The 19,802-nt window shown below is 40.0% G+C and overlaps 1 protein-coding gene across 1 annotated transcript in view; it reads left to right on the top strand.

The window, feature by feature from the left end:
* Window positions 1-9,837, top strand: part of TIRAP (TIR domain containing adaptor protein) — a 54,154-nt gene extending 44,317 nt beyond the window's left edge. The window contains exons 3-4 of the mRNA XM_053691569.1: window positions 4,365-4,955; window positions 8,169-9,837. Of these exons, the coding sequence (XP_053547544.1) occupies window positions 4,365-4,955; window positions 8,169-9,241 (1,664 nt within the window). The 3' untranslated portion in view covers window positions 9,242-9,837. The remainder of the gene's footprint in view (window positions 1-4,364; window positions 4,956-8,168) is intronic.
* The last annotated feature ends 9,965 nt before the right edge of the window (window positions 9,838-19,802 follow it).

Genomic DNA, 19,802 nt, shown 5'->3' with positions numbered 1-19,802 from the left:
TATTTAATTATAGTGTAGTATTAGGTGTTATTGTAACTTAGGTTAGGTTTTATTTTACAGATACTTTTGTATTTATTTTAGCTAGGTAGTTATTAAATAATTAATAACTATTTAATAACTATTCTACCTAGTTAAAATAAATACAAACTTGCCTGTGAAATAAAAATAAACCCTAAGCTAGATACAATGTAACTATTAGTTATATTGTAGCTTGCTTAGGGTTTATTTTCTAGGTAAGTATTTAGTTTTAAATAGGAATAATTTAGCTAATTATAGTAATTATTTTTAGATTTATTTAAATTATATTTAAGTTAGGGGGTGTTAGGGTTAGGGTTAGACTTAGGTTTAGGGGTTAATACATTTAGTATAGTGGCGGCGACATTGGGGGCAGCAGATTAGGGGTTAATAAATGTAGGTAGGTGGCAGCGATGTTAGGGACAGCAGATTAGGGGTTAATAATATTTAACTAATGTTTGTGAGGCGGGAGTGTGGCGGTTTAGGGGTTAATATGTTTATTATAGTGGCGACGACGTTGGGGCGGCAGATTAGGGGTTAATAAGTGTAGGTAGGTGGCGGCGACATTGGGGGCGGCAGATTAGGGGTTAATAAATATAATGTAGGTGTCTGCGATGTTGGGGGCAGCAGATTAAGGGTTCATAAATATAATGTAGGTGGCGGCGGTGTCCGGAGCGGCAGATTAGGGGTTAATAAGTGTAAGATTAGGGGTGTTTAGACTCGGGGTTCATGTTAGGGTGTTAGGTGTAAACATAAATTTTATTTCCCCATAGGAATCAATGGGGCTGCGTTACTGAGTTTTACGCTGCTTTTTTGCAGGTGTTAGGCTTTTTTTCAGCCGGCTCTCCCCGTTGATTCCTATGGGGAAATCATGCACGAGCACGTACGACCAGCTCACCGCTGACTTAAGCAGCGATAGTATTGAAGTGCGGTAATGAGCACAATTTTGCTCATCGCTCACTTCTTGTCTTTTAACGACGGGTTTGTAAAAACCCGTAATATAAGCGATGTAGGAAAGTGAGCGGTGAGTAAAAACTGCTCGTTAGCACCGCATAGCCTCTATCGCAAAACTCGTAATCTAGCCGTTTGTAAAAAAAAAAGATTTTCTGACGCACTGGGTAGCCTTACATTTTTTAATCTGATTTGCAGCAAACTGATTCAGATAGATAACAGTTTGTATCTTCAAAAATAGCCACATTTTATTTTTAATTCCTAGAAAGTTGCCAGGAAGCAAAGGTCACTTCCTAAAATAAGATTATGCTGTCCTTTCCAGGAATCATGTTTTTTAGCTCATCAAACCCGTATTTTGAGCGTTACAAACTTGCAGTGGACTTAGGGTGTAAAAGTCCATGCATCACCCCCAAGAAACATCAAATGAACTCCACAGATTACAGTGTAATGACACATACAGGCTGTATTGGCTTACCAGGATATTTCCCGGTGGGCTGCAGCAGCTGGGGCTGGAAAGCTACAATTTAAAGTGGTAATTGGTAATTATTGAATGCAATTGGGTTGTAGGGTGCCTATTTATTAACAATCTGGCCCTTTTTTTTATACAAACAAATATAATTCCGAAAAAAATATTGGTTGGAGTATCCCAGTGTGCATTTTACTGACTTAACAAAAAATAGGACTGGTCTCCAAATTTTCCAGGACTGCTTTTTATTCCTAGTCCGTCCCTGAAAACAGCAAAGGGTAAAATATTGCTGATTCCTTTACACACTGATAGATAAATGGCATTTGTCTTGTATAGCGACAAATGTCTTGTTACGAATTTAAAAAGTTTCTAATAAAAAAAATTCATTAGAGTCAATTTTGTAAGAGGGTGTTCCAGCCAGTAATATTGGCTTGAGTTGCCCAATAGAGAATATTTTGCTAACCACTGATAACATTAAAAAAACAATACTTACAACCTCAACACATAACATGCTTGTAAAACAATGTATGTAAATGTTTGTGATTGTAAAATATTAAAATCTCTGTTTGTTATGGTAAGTAGTCTCATTGGATACAACAGCTTGCTACAGGGGCTGGTCTTGGGTGTTTCAGAGTATTCAACTATACGTCAGCCCAGCCTGCAGAAGACCCTCTTGCACCTTTGAAGGATTTAATCTCACAGTTGTGTTTCGCTGATTCAAAGCAGATGAAGTTGTATTGTTTTTATTTTTATTTATCTTTAACTTGTTTTAGAGTGGACGGTTTTATAGAGGTAGTTTAGTTTTAAGTTATTTGCTCTGTAAGGTTTTGAAGGTGTTTTCTGATACCAATATATCCTTGACAGTGAAATTTGTTCTGTTGCTAGAGAAGTAAACAGTTTCAAGATAGATGCAACTCCTTTGATTATCATGAAACTTAAAGGGGCATTAAACACAAGGGGCTGGATTACAAGTGGCGCACTAATGCTAGCATGCACTCAATATAAGAATATTACAGGAGCATTAATTTGCACGCACAACTAACGTTAAAATGTAAATTGAATTTAACCTGCATTGGATTAGCGTGACCTCATGTAAAGGGTTAGGGCTAAAAAAAAGGTTGCACCACACACAACCTAAATACATTACAATAAACTGTTACACTCATATATATAAACTATCTGATACAAATGAGTCTCTTTTTTAAGGGTTCAAAGGTATATGGTATATGGCCATGTATTTGACTGCAAAGGGCTATAAAATATATATATATATATATATATATATATATATATATATATATATATGTCTAAATAATAATTCTATAATAATAAACATAATGTGTTTTACTGTAAATATTTCACATCCCAATGTTCTTCACATACAGGAATAATTTTATATATATATATATATACCTAAACCTATATGTCTATTAGTATAGACATATGGGTGTAGATATATATTTTACATTATCAAACATATATTTAATAAGAGAAATTAAAATAAAATTCTATGTGAAGAACATTGCAATGTAAATTATGCTTAACTTGCTTCGGTTTTCACAATTTAGGTCTAACGTGTTGTCAGGTTAGTGCAATATTTTTTTTAAAATAATCCATAAAATATATATTTTTTATATTATCTATAATAATTATTAATATTTTCAATATGTAATTTTATTATATATATATATATCTGATAATGTTAATGTAAAATAATGTAAAATATACCTTTATATTTATAGGATTAGATATATAGGTATAGGTATATTCAGATATAAATGCAAATATGTATTTAAAATAAAAATGTAATTTTCCTGTATGTGAAGAACATTGCAATGTGAAATATTAATGACTCCAGTTGGGTTGGCAGGCAAGCAATAAGTCTTAGGTTTTTTTTCTTCTTCTGCGCTCTCCATTAAAGTCTATGGGGAGAATAAGTTAGCGCGGTCACGATACCAGAAGATAATGTGCATTGGGTTTTATTCAGACAGAAAAGTTTGATTTTCAACTTGAGAAGTAAGCAGGGTGCATTTCAAGTTTTGAGAAGTAGACATTGTTCAGTTTTCAGAGGTAAATTAAAAAGGGACAAAATAAATTATGAAAATTATTAAGTGTTTTAATTTTGCATAACTATTTTATATAACAAACTCCAGGTGCCCCACCCATTAAGTGATGACAAACATTTGCATAATATATAGATCGTGGTGTTTTGAAATTCGAAATAGTCTTATCAGACCACAAGATTTAGAAAAAAAAGATTCCAGACAGTGTAATCCTCTGATTTGACAGGTCTGAATTATGACAGCCACGTTTGTTGAAGCATAAAATCTAAATATCAAACCTGAAATATCCTTTCCGCCCAAACAATTTTTAATAACATAGAAACACCAGGGTGTTCCCTAAATGAGTAACTTCAAAACTATGTTACAGGAAATTACAGCATATGAAGGCTGATGTATTAAACACAGTGTGTATAATTAGAATGATAACATTTTCTGTTTATTGCGTTGCAGTCGTTATAAATATCCCAAAAGCTCCTACTTAGCATACAAATAATACACATTTACAATGTCAATCCCTCTAGAATTTCCATACCACTTGAAACCTAAGTTTTTATAGATACTATTGATAAAATACACAAAGTACAAAAAGGCCTAGATTTCAAGTGGAGCGCTATTGCTAGCATTGGGTGCGCTATCAATATGGCTGGACCGACCTAGTATTAGGGGGCACTGCAGTATTAAAACTCCATGGTGAAACTATTAAAAGTCCATGGTGAAACTAAATAACCAAAGAATGTTTAGCACAGCCGAAATACCTTTAGCAATCCCAATACTTTAAATGGATATCACAGCCGCACTAAACATGACTTGAATTGAAATTGATGTTTTGAGTGGATTCAATTTGAAGATATGTATTTTCTCCTTTACAGACTTCTTCAAATGGTTAATCCGGAAAGATAGACATAAATCTTCATCGCAGTCGCCCAATTCTCCAAAGTCTAACTCAAGCAGTGAAGGTAGCAAAAACAACCTGCCACCGAAAACACCTGAAAGGCCAACCAACAGATTATCAAATGCGGAGCCGGAACTTGTATGGCCAGAGAAAAGTATCCGGTGGAAAAAACAATATGATGTTTATATCTGCCATAGTACAGAGGATTCTGAATATGCTCTGCAGATGCTTTCATATCTGGAGTCTCAGTCAGAGAAGTTTCGTTGCTTTCTGCCCATGCGGAACATGGAATACGGAAGCCCCATGAGCAGTGAGATGTGTAGGGGTTTGGAGAACAGTCATTGCTGGATAATGTTGATAACGCAACATTTTCTTGATGAATCTTGGTGTAACTATCAGATGCATCAAGCCCTTGCAGAGTCACCAGTCTCAGATGGACGTTTTTTCCCTGTTATGAGAAACCTAAGTCGAGACAAATACCCCCCAGAACTGAAGTTCATGTATTATATTGATGGCACAAGTAATAATAATGACGTTTTTAGCAAACTCAAGCGATTCATTATATCTTGTGAGTATATCTAAAGTGTAAAAACTGAATTGTATTTTATAATATTAGTTTTGTTATTTACAGTTAAACAAATATGACTCTCATACATATATATATATATATATATATACAGGTAGCCCTCAGTTTACGCCAGTGTTAGATTCCAGGAGGAATGCTTGTAAATCGAAACTGTTGTAAATTGAAACCCAGTTTATAATTTAAGTCAATGGGAAGTGAGGGAGTTAGGTTCCAGGCCCCTCTCAAAACTGACATAATTAACACCTAATACATTATTTTTTTAAGCTTTGAAATTAAGACTTTAAATGCTAAACAGCATTATAAACCTAATAATATAGATTGTATCATCATCAAACTAAGTTTAATGAACAAAAACATTTGCTAAACATCACCTAATTAAATAATCACACAACAGACTGCATCATCATCAAACTAAGTTTAATGAACAGAAACATTTTTTTACTTGCATTTTTCTGCAATCAGTTCTCTGCATTGTTAGCATGTTAGATAATATTGGGTCTGCACCTATTCTATGCATTTCATTCTGCAGTGATTAATAAGCAGTTAGGCACCTTCAACTCAAGCAGCTGGACAGGAAGATAATAGGGAAGTGGCTGCTCGATAGCTAATGTCTGTTCTGTGTAAACAGATCAATTTCAGACCTATTAAGTTGCATAACTTTACTGAAAAACAAGCGGATAGCTCCACCTACTGGCCATTTTAATTAGTGCACATGACTGAAAAAAAGGTTGTTATTCTGAAACGGCGCAAATTGAACCGGCGTAAACCGAGTGTGTGTGTATGTGCTTGCATGTTTTTTTTGCAGTTCAGACACATACCCCTTTAAAAAGCTTTGGGTGTTGTTTATCTTATCTCCTTTGCTGTATCCAATTAGGGACAGGTATAAATGAGTTCCTGTACTGATCAAGCAATCCCTGTGTAGCATGTTTTAGAATCGGAGTTCTGAACTCTAGAAAATTAGAGATGCTTTGCAGGGTTCTGGTTGGTACAAGGATCAAATGTAGAGGTCTGGTCAGGTTTTAGTCATTTTGTTGTTGGGTTTGGCTAGTTTATTTTTTGTAGAGGCTGTAGTGCTCTTAACTTAGCTACTATTTGCTTTAGCAATGTGAAACCAGAGACCACTTAAACACCACTTAGAACAACTCTACCTACTGACAACCTAGTTGTAACTCTGTACTGTCAAGTTTCACCTCCAGACTTCCATAACTCATAGAGAGATGAGTCAAGAGTTGCAATGGTTGGCAGTGCTGGTGAGGGCTTTGTAGGTGAGGGCTAGAGTTTTAAATGTGATGCGGGAGGCTTATAACATTGAATGCAGAGGCTAACATAGACACAGAGTGAAACAGAAACTCAAGAAGGTGTATAAGCCTGGAGGAAGCATTTAGGTCAGGTGTAGTCGGGATATTCTGTTGAGAATTTAATCACTTAGAAGGATGTTGCTGTAATCAAAATGTAATATAAAAGTCACTGGATTATTGTCTTGGTTGTATATCAATATTATTCTGCAATTTGAAGCAGTAAGATTTAGTGAGAAAGTGGATGTGGCAAGGGCCTAATGAAGAAGGTAGGGTCAAGTATTTCTCAAATATAGCATACATGGTATGGGGTGTAATGGTTAATTTGTTAACAGTGATGGAGAATTAAAGGGACACTGAACCCAAATTTTTTCTTTCATGATTTAGATAGAGCATGATATTTTAAGCAACTTTCTAATTTACTCCTATTATCAATTTTTCTTCATTCTCTTACTATCTTTATTTAAAAAGCAGGAATGTGATGCATAGGAGCCGGCCCATTTTTGGTTGAGAACCTGGGTCATGCTTGCTTATTGGTGGGTAAATGTAAGCCTCCAATAAGAAAGCACTATCCATGGTTCTGAACCTAAAATGGGATGGCTGCTAAGATTTACATTCCTGCTTTTAAAATAAATATAGCAAGAGAACAAAGCTTACAATTTCACGCTCTATCTGAATCCTGTAAGAAAAAATTTGGGTTCAGAGTCCCTTTAAGGTGTTGGCATGTTAGCAGAATCTTTGGATAGATGATTTTTGAGGTGGTCATCCAGGAAGAGATGATAGCTAAACAGTCTGTTATATGATTTCGAAGAGGATCAATTTGGAGAACATAAATAGCTATGGCTGTCTCCATTTAAGACACAATATTCAAACAATTAATTATAAACATATAGTAAAAAACAAGGTAAGTATGGACACCAAAGTGAATGTATCAGCATAGGTCTAATGGGCGTCAGCCTTCAGAGCAATCCCCAAGCTCCAAACATAGTGACGAAAATCAAAACAAAGGCTGCACTCTCATGTAGGTGATAACAATTATATAAAGAGCAATGTTTCTGGGCTCCTGTCCCTTTCTGAAGCTGAAACAATACTGTGAACATCACACATATACCCCAACCAATAAAACCAGGGTCAATCACAACTAGAGGGAGGGGATAAAACATAATTAGCATAAATCATATATTAACCTTACATTCCCCAACAGAGTCTCAATAAAGAGTTTCAAAAAAAGGCTCACAATTAAAAACATCCTGATAGAAGGGTAGCAGGACATAAGTATCAGCACCTACATGACAAAGGATACAATTTATCCTTAAGGGATGAATAAAGCATTTGATCTGAATCCCTTTATTTAGTTATTATTATCCTTTGTCATATTGGTGCTGGTACTTATATCCTGCTACCCTTCTATCAGGTTATTTTTAATTGTAAACCTTTTCTTGAGACTCTTTTTTGAGACTCTGTTGGGGAATGTATACATAGTAATTTATATTTGTTAACCAAAGAGAAATTAATAGGGGCTTTCTAAATGTAGGTGTGTGAGTAGGCGAGTACATTACTTTCATGCGGAATTGTAAGTAAAGGGGATACCATATCTTGGTTGTCTTCTCCATCTAAAGGCCACAGATACTAACCACCATTGGATCCCTTCTAGTAGTACATAAAAACTGATGTTACATAAAAAAGCAAGGCAGGTAGATTCAGAGACTGAAATTAGGTTTGTGGCTATAGATGACTGGAAGGTTTTTGTAATTTTATTTTACTTAAATACGCTGGATATACGTGTTGTTTTGGGTGATTGAAGTCTTTTAAATACACAGTAAAAGTATACACACATAAATAATATAAAATCACATGTATATAGATAAATATAGGTTCATGTTCATTTTTTATTTCACAGATCTAAAAAAAATGCAGCACGTGATGACTGACGATCAACAGAGTGGAATCAGCGAGAAGTGGGAGAGGAACAGCAGCAGTGTGCAGGACATGAACAGTCAGATACACCCACCATCTAGCATTACATCCGAGAGAAGCTGTGAGACACAGGAGGTCAGCAACACATCTGAGAGAATCTGTGAGGCACAGGAGGTCAGCAACACATCTGAGAGAAGCTGTGAGACACAGGAGGTGAGCAACACATCTGAGAGAAGCTGTGAGACACAGGAGGTCAGCAACACATCTGAGAGAAGCTGTGAGACACAGGAGGTCAGCAACACATCTGAGAGAAGCTGTGAGGCACAGGAGGTCAGCAACACATCTGAGAGAATCTGTGAGGCACAGGAGGTCAGCAACACATCTGAGAGAAGCTGTGAGACACAGGAGGTCAGCAACACATCTGAGAGAAGCTGTGAGACACAGGAGGTCAGCAACACATCTGAGAGAAGCTGTGAGACACAGGAGGTCAGCAACACATCTGAGAGAAGCTGTGAGACACAGGAGGTCAGCAACACATCTGAGAGAAGCTGTGAGACACAGGAGGTCAGCGACACATCTGAGAGAAGCTGTGAGACACAGGAGGTCAGCAACACATCTGATAGAAGCTGTGAGACACAGGAGGTCAGCAACACATCTGAGAGAAGCTGTGAGACACAGGAGGTCAGCAACACATCTGAGAGAAGCTGTGAGGCACAGGAGGTCAGCAACACATCTGAGAGAAGCTGCGAGACACAGGAGGTCAGCAACACATCTGAGAGAAGCTGTGAGACACAGGAGGTCAGCAACACATCTGAGAGAAGCTACAAGAGACAAGGAGCCAGAAACAAATCCAATAGAAGCTGTGAGACACAGAGTGCAGACATCTCATCAGTAAGAGACTACAACATGCAGTGGTGTAACAATGCTACCAACACAAGTTGTGAGCATTCCACAGTAAAACTGCAGAAACAAAATGGTGAGAGTCAGGGGTTCACTATTCATTTTCAGAAGGGAAATGCTAGCCTCCCGGAATTAAGCATCAACAGTGACGTTTAACTATATCTGTCTTGTTGTGACACTTCAGAGACTTATAAAGCTCACACATAGGACCTACAACGAAAAGGCACACATACAGATGAGTTACATACAACGGCCTTCATCTCAGAGGATGCAGACCAAGAGAGCACGTCCACAGCAGCTGCACACAAGGGTCACAAACTACACACAATCAATGGATCTAAACTGAATAGGATTTAAATAATATTTTTTACAATACTCAGCTGTTACTCTGATCCTCCAAAAAAGCATTTAAATATTTTGCATAAATAAACTGGACATTGACTTTCTACAAATTTGCTAAGTTATTAGGAAGAAAATATGACACGTTATATTGACGATATCTAGCTCACACATATTATACTGGTGCAATAGAAGTCATTACTCTAATTGCATTTGGATTTATGCATATATTAGATGTTCTTAACTTATACAAGGATTAAGGTTTTCAAAATATCTAAATTATGAAAATAGAACTAAGGGGTGTTTTTAATTATATTTATAGTTGAAGAAACTTTAAAGTAAAATATTATATCATGCATATAAAAAATGAACAACCCGCAATTAAATATATTAAATATTTTTACATGAAAAAGGATGTTGATTCTATTTTATTTGAAACTAGCAGGAAAAGCATTTTTGTGCTTAGGGATACTAAAGTAGACAAGTCCTGAAGCTGACAACTGACAAGTATAAAACTCCACAACCTGGAAAACTCCACAACCTGGCAAGTGAACTTCTTTTTTTACACTGAATATAAAAATATCCCATTTTAGCAAGTTGTTAACAATTTGTTTCTCAACTGCAACTACTGTATGTATAACATTGCTATAAACAATGTTGCAAACACTGCTGTCAGATAGCTAAAGACACATGCATGCTCCTGAGCTCACCTAGGATTACTCTTTAACAAGGAATACCAAGATAACTAAGCACATTTGATAATTAAAGTAAATAGAAAAGTTGTTTAAAATGTTGTGCTATATCCAATCCATTTAAGTTTCATTTTGACTTTCCTGTCCCTTTAATTATCAAATTTGCTTTGTAGTGCAAACACTGCTGCCATATAGGTCTAAAGACACAAGCACAAGTAGTGCAAACACTGCTGCCATATAGGTCTAAAGACCCAAGCACAAGTAGTGCAAACACTGCTGCCATATAGGTCTAAAGACACAAGCACAAGTAGTGCAAACACTGCTGCCCTATAGGTCTAAAGACACAAGCACAAGTAGTGCAAACACTGCTGCCCTATAGGTCTAAAGACACATGCACAAGTAGTGCACACACTGCTGCCATATAGGTCTAACGACACATGCACAATTAGTGCAAACACTGCTGCCATATAGGTCTAAAGACACAAGAACAAGTAGTGCAAACACTGCTGCCATATAGGTCTAAAGACACAAGCACAAGTAGTGCAAACACTGCTGCCATATAGGTCTAAAGACACAAGCACAAGTAGTGCAAACTCTGCTGCCATATAGGTCTAAAAACACATGCACAAGTAGTGCACACACTGCTGCCATATAGGTCTAAAGACACAAGCACAAGTAGTGCAAACACTGCTGCCATATAGGTCTAAAGACACAAGCACAAGTAGTGCAAACACTGCTGCCATATAGGTCTAAAGACACATGCACAAGTAGTGCACACAATGCTGCCATATAGGTCTAAAGACACAAGCACAAATAGTGCAAACACTGCTGCCATATAGGTCTAAAGACACAAGCACAAGTAGTGCAAACACTGCTGCCATATAGGTCTAAAGACACAAGCACAAGTAGTGCAAACACTGCTGCCATATAGGTCTAAAGACACAAGCACAAGTAGTGCAAACACTGCTGCCATATAGGTCTAAAGACACAAGCACAAGTAGTGCAAACACTGCCGCCATATAGGTCTAAAGACACATGCACAAGTAGTGCACACACTGCTGCCATATAGGTCTAAAGACACATGCACAAGTAGTGCAAACACTGCTGCCATATAGGTCTAAAGACACATGCACAAGTAGTCTAAACACTGCTGCCATATAGGTCTAAAGACGCATGCACAAGTAGTGCAAACACTGCTGCCATATAGGTCTAAAGACACAAGCACAAGTAGTGCAAACACTGCTGCCATATAGGTCTAAAGACACAAGCACAAGTAGTGCAAACACTGCTGCTATATAGGTCTAAAGACACAAGCACAAGTAGTGCACACACTGCTGCCATATAGGTCTAAAGACACAAGCACAAGTAGTGCAAACACTGCTGCCCTATAGGTCTAAAGACACAAGCACAAGTAGTGCAAACACTGCTGCCCTATAGGTCTAAAGACACATGCACAAGTAGTGCACACACTGCTGCCATATAGGTCTAACGACACATGCACAATTAGTGCAAACACTGCTGCCATATAGGTCTAAAGACACAAGCACAAGTAGTGCACACACTGCTGCCATATAGGTCTAAAGACACATGCACAAGTAGTGCAAACACTGCTGCCATATAGGTCTAAAGACACATGCACAAGTAGTGCAAACACTGCTGCCATATAGGTCTAAAGACACAAGCACAAGTACTGCAAACACTGCTGCCATATAGGTCTAAAGACACATGCACAAGTAGTGCAAACACTGCTGCCATATAGGTCTAAAGACACAAGCACAAGTAGTGCACACACTGCTGCCATATAGGTCTAAAGACACAAGCACAAGTAGTGCACACACTGCTGCCATATAGGTCTAAAGACACATGCACAAGTAATGCAAACACTGCTGCCATATAGGTCTAAAGACACAAGCACAAGTAGTGCAAACACTGCTGCTATATAGGTCTAAAGACACATGCACAAGTAGTGCACACACTGCTGCCATATAGGTCTAAAGACACAAGCACAAGTAGTGCAAACACTGCTGCCATATAGGTCTAACGACACATGCACAAGTAGTGCACACACTGCTGCCATATAGGTCTAACGACACAAGCACAAGTAGTGCAAACACTGCTGCCATATAGGTCTAAAGACAGATGCACAAGTAGTGCAAACACTGCTGCCATATAGGTCTAAAGACACAAGCACAAGTAGTGCAAACACTGCTGCCATATAGGTCTAAAGACACAAGCACAAGTAGTGCAAACACTGCTGCCATATAGGTCTAAAGACACAAGCACAAGTAGTGCAAACACTGCTGCCATATAGGTCTAAAGACACAAGCACAAGTAATGCACACACTGCTGCCATATAGGTCTAAAGACACAAGCATAAGTAGTGCAAACACTGCTGCCATATAGGTCTAAAGACACAAGCACAAGTAGTGCAAACACTGCTGCCATATAGGTCTAAAGACACATGCACAAGTAGTGCAAACACTGCTGCCATATAGGTCTAAAGACACAAGCACAAGTAATGCACACACTGCTGCCATATAAGTCTAAAGACACAAGCACAAGTAGTGCAAACACTGCTGCTATATAGGTCTAAAGACACATGCACAAGTAGTGCAAACACTGCTGCCATATAGGTCTAAAGACACAAGCACAAGTAGTGCAAACACTGCTGCCATATAGGTCTAAAGACACAAGCACAAGTAGTGCAAACACTGCTGCCATATAGGTCTAAAGACACAAGCACAAGTAGTGCAAACACTGCTGCCATATAGGTCTAAAGACACATGCACAAGTAGTGCAAACACTGCTGCCATATAGGTCTAAAGACACAAGCACAAGTAATGCACACACTGCTGCCATATAGGTCTAAAGACACAAGCACAGGTAGTGCAAACACTGCTGCCATATAGCTCTAAAGACGCAAGCACAAGTAGTGCAAACACTGCTGCCATATAGGTCTAAAGACACAAGCACAAGTAGTGCACACACTGCTGCTATATAGGTCTAAAGACACATGCACAAGTAGTGCACACACTGCTGCCATATAGGTCTAAAGACACAAGCACAAGTAGTGCAAACACTGCTGCCATATAGGTCTAAAGACACAAGCACAAGTAGTGCACACACTGCTGCTATATAGGTCTAAAGACACATGCACAAGTAGTGCACACACTGCTGCCATATAGGTCTAAAGACACAAGCACAAGTAGTGCAAACACTGCTGCCATATAGGTCTAAAGACACATGCACAAGTAATGCACACACTGCTGCCATATAGGTCTAAAGACATATGCACAAGTAGTGCAAACACTGCTGCCATATAGGTCTAAAGACACAAGCACAAGTAGTGCAAACACTGCTGCCATATAGGTCTAAAGACACAAGCACAAGTAGTGCACACACTGCTGCCATATAGGTCTAAAGACACAAGAACAAGTAGTGCAAACACTGCTGCCATATAGGTCTAAAGACACAAGCACAAGTAGTGCACACACTGATGCCATATAGGTCTAAAGACACAATCACAAGTAGTGCAAACACTGCTGCCATATAGGTCTAAGACACAAGCACAAGTAGTGCAAACACTGCTGCCATATAGGTCTAAAGACACAAGCACAAGTAGTGCAAACACTGCTGCCATATAGGTCTAAAGACACAAGCACAAGTAGTGCAAACACTGCTGCCATATAGGTCTAAAGACACATGCACAAGTAGTGCAAAAACTGCTGCCATATAGGTCTAAAGACACATGCACAAGTAGTGCACACTCTGCTGCCATATAGGTCTAAAGACACATGCACAAGTAGTGCAAACACTGCTGCCATATAGGTCTAAAGACACAAGCACAAGCAAGGGAAAACACTGCTGCCATATAGGTCTAAAGACACATGCACAAGTAGTGCAAACACTGCTGCCATATAGGTCTAAAGACACAAGCACAAGTAGTGCAAACACTGCTGCTATATAGGTCTAAAGACACAAGCACAAGTAGTGCACACACTGCTGCCATATAGGTCTAAAGACACATGCACAAGTAGTGCAAACACTGCTGCCATATAGGTCTAAAGACACAAGCACAAGTAGTGCACACACTGCTGCCATATAGGTCTAAAGACACAAGCACAAGTAGTACAAACACTGCTGCCATATAGGTATAAAGACACATGCACAAGTAGTACAAACACTGCTGCCATATAGGTCTAAAGACACAAGCACAAGTAGTACAAACACTGCTGCCATATAGGTCTAAAGACACAAGCACAAGTAGTGCAAACACTGCTGCCATATAGGTCTAAAGACACAAGCACAAGTAGTGCAAACACTGCTGCCATATAGGTCTAAAGACACATGCACAAGTAGTACAAACACTGCTGCCATATAGGTCTAAAAACACAAGCACAAGTAGTGCAAACACTGCTGCCATATAGGTCTAAAGACACATGCACAAGTACTGCAAACACTGCTGCCATATAGGTCTAAAGACACAAGCACAAGTAGTGCAAACACTGCTGCCATATAGGTCTAAAGACACAAGCACAAGTAGTGCAAACACTGCTGCCATATAGGTCTAAAGACACAAGCACACGTAGTGCAAACACTGCTGCCATATAGGTCTAAAGACACAAGCACACGTAGTGCAAACACTGCTGCCATATAGGTCTAAAGACACAAGCACACGTAGTGCAAACACTGGTGCCATATAGGTCTAACGACACATGCACAAGCAGTGCACACACTGCTGCCATATAGGTCTAAAGACACAAGCACAAGTAGTGCACACACTGCTGCCATATAGGTCTAAAGACACAAGCACAAGTAGTGCACACACTGCAGCCATATAGGTCTAAAGACACAAGCACAAGTAGTGCAAACACTGCTGCCATATAGGTCAAAAGACACATGCACAAGTAGTGCAAACACTGCTGCCATATAGGTCTAACGACACATGCACAAGTAGTGCAAACACTGCTGCCATATAGGTCTAAAGACACAAGCACAAGTAGTGCAAACACTGCTGCCATATAGGTCTAAAGACACAAGCACAAGTAGTGCAAACACTGCTGCCATATAGGTCTAAAGACACATGCACAAGTAGTACAAACACTGCTGCCATATAGGTCTAAAGACACAAGCACAAGTAATGCAAACACTGCTGCCATATAGGTCTAAAGACACATGCACAAGTAGTGCAAACACTGCTGCCATATAGGTCTAAAGACACAAGCACAAGTAGTGCAAACACTGCTGCCATATAGGTCTAAAGACACAAGCACAAGTAGTGCAAACACTGCTGCCATATAGGTCTAAAGACACAAGCACACGTAGTGCAAACACTGCTGCCATATAGGTCTAAAGACACAAGCACACGTAGTGCAAACACTGCTGCCATATAGGTCTAAAGACACAAGCACACGTAGTGCAAACACTGGTGCCATATAGGTCTAACGACACATGCACAAGCAGTGCACACACTGCTGCCATATAGGTCTAAAGACACAAGCACAAGTAGTGCACACACTGCTGCCATATAGGTCTAAAGACACAAGCACAAGTAGTGCACACACTGCAGCCATATAGGTCTAAAGACACAAGCACAAGTAGTGCAAACACTGCTGCCATATAGGTCAAAAGACACATGCACAAGTAGTGCAAACACTGCTGCCATATAGGTCTAACGACACATGCACAAGTAGTGCAAACACTGCTGCCATATAGGTCTAAAGACGCATGCACAAGTAGTGCAAACACTGCTGCCATATAGGTCTAAAGACGCATGCACAAGTAGTGCAAACACTGCTGCCATATAGGTCTAAAGACACAAGCACAAGTAGTGCAAACACTGCTGCCATATAGGTCTAAAGACACAAGCACAAGTAGTGCACACACTGCTGCCATATAGGTCTAAAGACACAAACACAAGTAGTGCACACACTGCTGCCATATACGTCTAAAGACACAAGCACAAGTAGTGCACACACTGCTGCCATATAGGTCTAAAGACACATGCACAAGTAGTGCAAACACTGCTGCCATATAGGTCTAAAGACACATGCACAAGTAGTGCAAACACTGCTGCCATATAGGTCTAAAGACACAAGCACAAGTAGTGCAAATACTGCTGCCATATAGGTCTAAAGACACAAGCACAAGTAGTGCAAACACTGCTGCCATATAGGTCTAAAGACACATGCACAAGAAGTGCACACACTGCTGCCATATAGGTCTAAAGACACAAGCACAAGTAGTGCACACACTGCTGCCATATAGGTCTAAAGACACAAGCACAAGTAGTGCACACACTGCTGCCATATAGGTCTAAAGACACATGCACAAGTAGTGCACACACTGCTGCTATATAGGTCTAAAGACACATGCACAAGTAGTGCACACACTGCTGCCATATAGGTCTAAAGACACAAGCACAAGTAGTGCAAACACTGCTGCCATATAGGTCTAAAGACACATGCACTAGTAGTGCAAACACTGCTGCCATATAGGTCTAGAGACACAAGCACAAGTAGTGCAAATACTGCTGCCATATAGGTCTAAAGACACAAGCACAAGTAGTGCAAATATTGCTGCCATATAGGTCTAAAGACACAAGCACAAGTAGTGCAAACACTGCTGCCATATAGGTCTAAAGACACAAGCACAAGTCGTGCACACACTGCTGCCATATAGGTCTAAAGACACAAGCACAAGTAGTGCACACACTGCTGCCATATAGGTCTAAAGACACTTGCACAAGTAGTGCACACACTGCTGCTATATAGGTCTAAAGACACATGCACAAGTAGTGCACACACTGCTGCCATATAGGTCTAAAGACACAAGCACAAGTAGTGCAAACACTGCTGCCATATAGGTCTAAAGACACATGCACAAGTAGTGCAAACACTGCTGCCATATAGGTCTAAAGACACAAGCACAAGTAGTGCACACACTGCTGCCATATAGGTCTAAAGACACATGCACAAGTAGTGCAAACACTGCTGCTATATAGGTCTAAAGACACATGCACAAGTAGTGCACACACTGCTGCCATATAGGTCTAAAGACACATGCACAAGTAGTGCAAACACTGCTGCCATATAGGTCTAAAGACACATGCACAAGTAGTGCACACACTGCTGCCATATAGGTCTAAAGACACAAGCACAATTAGTGCAAACACTGCTGCCATATAGGTCTAAAGACGCATGCACAAGTAGTGCAAACACTGCTGCCATATAGGTCTAACGACACAAGCACAAGTAGTGCAAACACTGCTGCCATATAGGTCTAAAGACGCATGCACAAGTAGTGCAAACACTGCTGCCATATAGGTCTAAAGACACAAGCACAAGTAGTGCAAACACTGCTGCCATATAGGTCTAAAGACACAAGCACAAGTAGTGCAAACACTGCTGCCATATAGGTCTAAAGACACATGCACAAGTAGTGCAAACACTGCTGCCATATAGGTCTAAAGACACAAGCACAAGTAGTGCAAACACTGCTGCCATATAGGTCTAAAGACACAAGCACAAGTAGTGCAAACACTGCTGCCATATAGGTCTAAAGACACAAGCACAAGTAGTGCAAACACTGCTGCCATATAGGTCTAACGACACATGCACAAGTAGTGCACACACTGCTGCCATATAGGTCTAAAGACTAATGCACAAGTAGTGCAAACACTGCTGCCATATAGGTCTAAAGACACAAGCACAAGTAGTGCAAACACTGCTGCCATATAGGTCTAAAAACACAAGCACAAGTAGTGCACACACTGCTGCCATATAGGTCTAAAGACACATGCAGAAGTAGTGCAAACACTGCTGCCATATAGGTCTAACGACACATGCACAAGTAGTGCACACACTGCTGCCATATAGGTCTAAAGACTAATGCACAAGTAGTGCAAACACTGCTGCCATATAGGTCTAAAGACACATGCACAAGTAGTGCAAACACTGCTGCAATATAGGTCTAAAGACACAAGCACAAGTAGTGCACACACTGCTGCCATATAGGTCTAAAGACACATGCAGAAGTAGTGCAAACACTGCTGCCATATAGGTCTAAAGACACATGCACAAGTAGTGCACACACTGCTGCCATATAGGTCTAAAGACACAAGCACAAGTAATGCACACACTGCTGCCATATAGGTCTAAAGACACAAGCACAAGTAGTGCACACACTGCTGCCATATAGGTCTAAAGACACAAGCACAAGTAGTGCACACACTGCTGCCATATAGGTCTAAAGACACAAGCACAAGTAGTGCACACACTGCTGCCATATAGGTCTAAAGACACAAGCACAAGTAGTGCACACACTGCTGCCATATAGGTCTAAAGACACATGCACAAGTAGTGCACACACTGCTGCCATATAGTCTAAACACACACAAGTAGTCTCACACTGCTGCCATATAGGTCTAAAGACACAAGCACAAGTAGTGCACACACTGCTGCCATATAGGTTAAAACACAAGCACAAGTAGTGCACACACTGCTGCCATATAGGTAAAGACACAAGCACAAGTAGTGCACACACTGCTGCCATATAGGTCTAAAGACACAAGCACAAGTAGTGCACACACTGCTGCCATATAGGTCTAAAGACACATGCACAAGTAGTGCACACACTGCTGCCATATAGGTCTAAAGACACAAGCACAAGTAGTGCAAACACTGCCGCCATATAGGTCTAATGACACAAGCACAAGTAGTGCACACACTGCTGCCATATAGGTCTAAAGACACAAGCACAAGTAGTGCAAACACTGCTGCCATATAGATCTAACGACACATGCACAAGTAGTGCAAACACTGCTGCCATATATCTAAAGACACAAGCACAAGTAGTGCAAACACTGCTGCCATATAGGTCTAAAGACACAAGCACAAGTAGTGCAAACTATCAGTAACACATGACTTCTTACTTATAGTAAAGCGCTTAGTCTGGGACTAGTGATGCTAACAGAATAGAGGGCAGATAGCGCTTAGTCTGGGACTAGTGATGCTAACAGAATAGAGGGCAGATAGCGCTTAGTCTGGGACTAGTGATGCTAACAGAATAGAGGGCAGATAGCGCTTAGTCTGGGACTAGTGATGCTAACAGAATAGAGGGCAGATAGCGCTTTGTCTGGGACTAGTGATGCTAACAGAATAGAGGGCAGATAGCGCTTAGTCTGGGACTAGTGATGCTAACAGAATAGAGGGCTGATAGCGCTTAGTCTGGGACTAGTGATGCTAACAGAATAGAGGGCAGATAGCGCTTAGTCTGGGACTAGTGATGCTAACAGAATAGAGGGCAGATAGCGCTTAGTCTGGGACTAGTGATGCTAACAGAATATAGGGCAGATAGCGCTAGTCTGAGACTAGTGATGCTAACAAATAGAGGGCTGATAGCGCTTAGTCTGGGACTAGTGATGCTAACAAAATAGAGGGCAGATAGCGCTTAGTCTGGGACTAGTGATGCTAACAGAATAGAGGGAAGATAGCTCTTAGTCTGGGACTAGTGATGCTAACAGAATAGAGGGCAGATAGCGCTTAGTCTGGACTAGTGATGCTAACAAAATAGAGGGCAGATATCGCTTAGTCTGGGACTAGTGATGCTAACAGAATAGAGGGCAGATAGCGCTTAGTCTGGGACTAGTGATGCTAACAAAATAGAGGGCAGATATCGCTTAGTCT

The sequence above is a fragment of the Bombina bombina genome, chromosome 8 (genome assembly GCF_027579735.1).
Source record: "Bombina bombina isolate aBomBom1 chromosome 8, aBomBom1.pri, whole genome shotgun sequence".
In the NCBI taxonomy this organism is placed as follows: domain Eukaryota; kingdom Metazoa; phylum Chordata; class Amphibia; order Anura; family Bombinatoridae; genus Bombina; species Bombina bombina.
The sequence above is the reverse complement of the archived record's forward strand: the minus strand, read 5'-3'. Positions and strand labels throughout refer to the sequence as shown.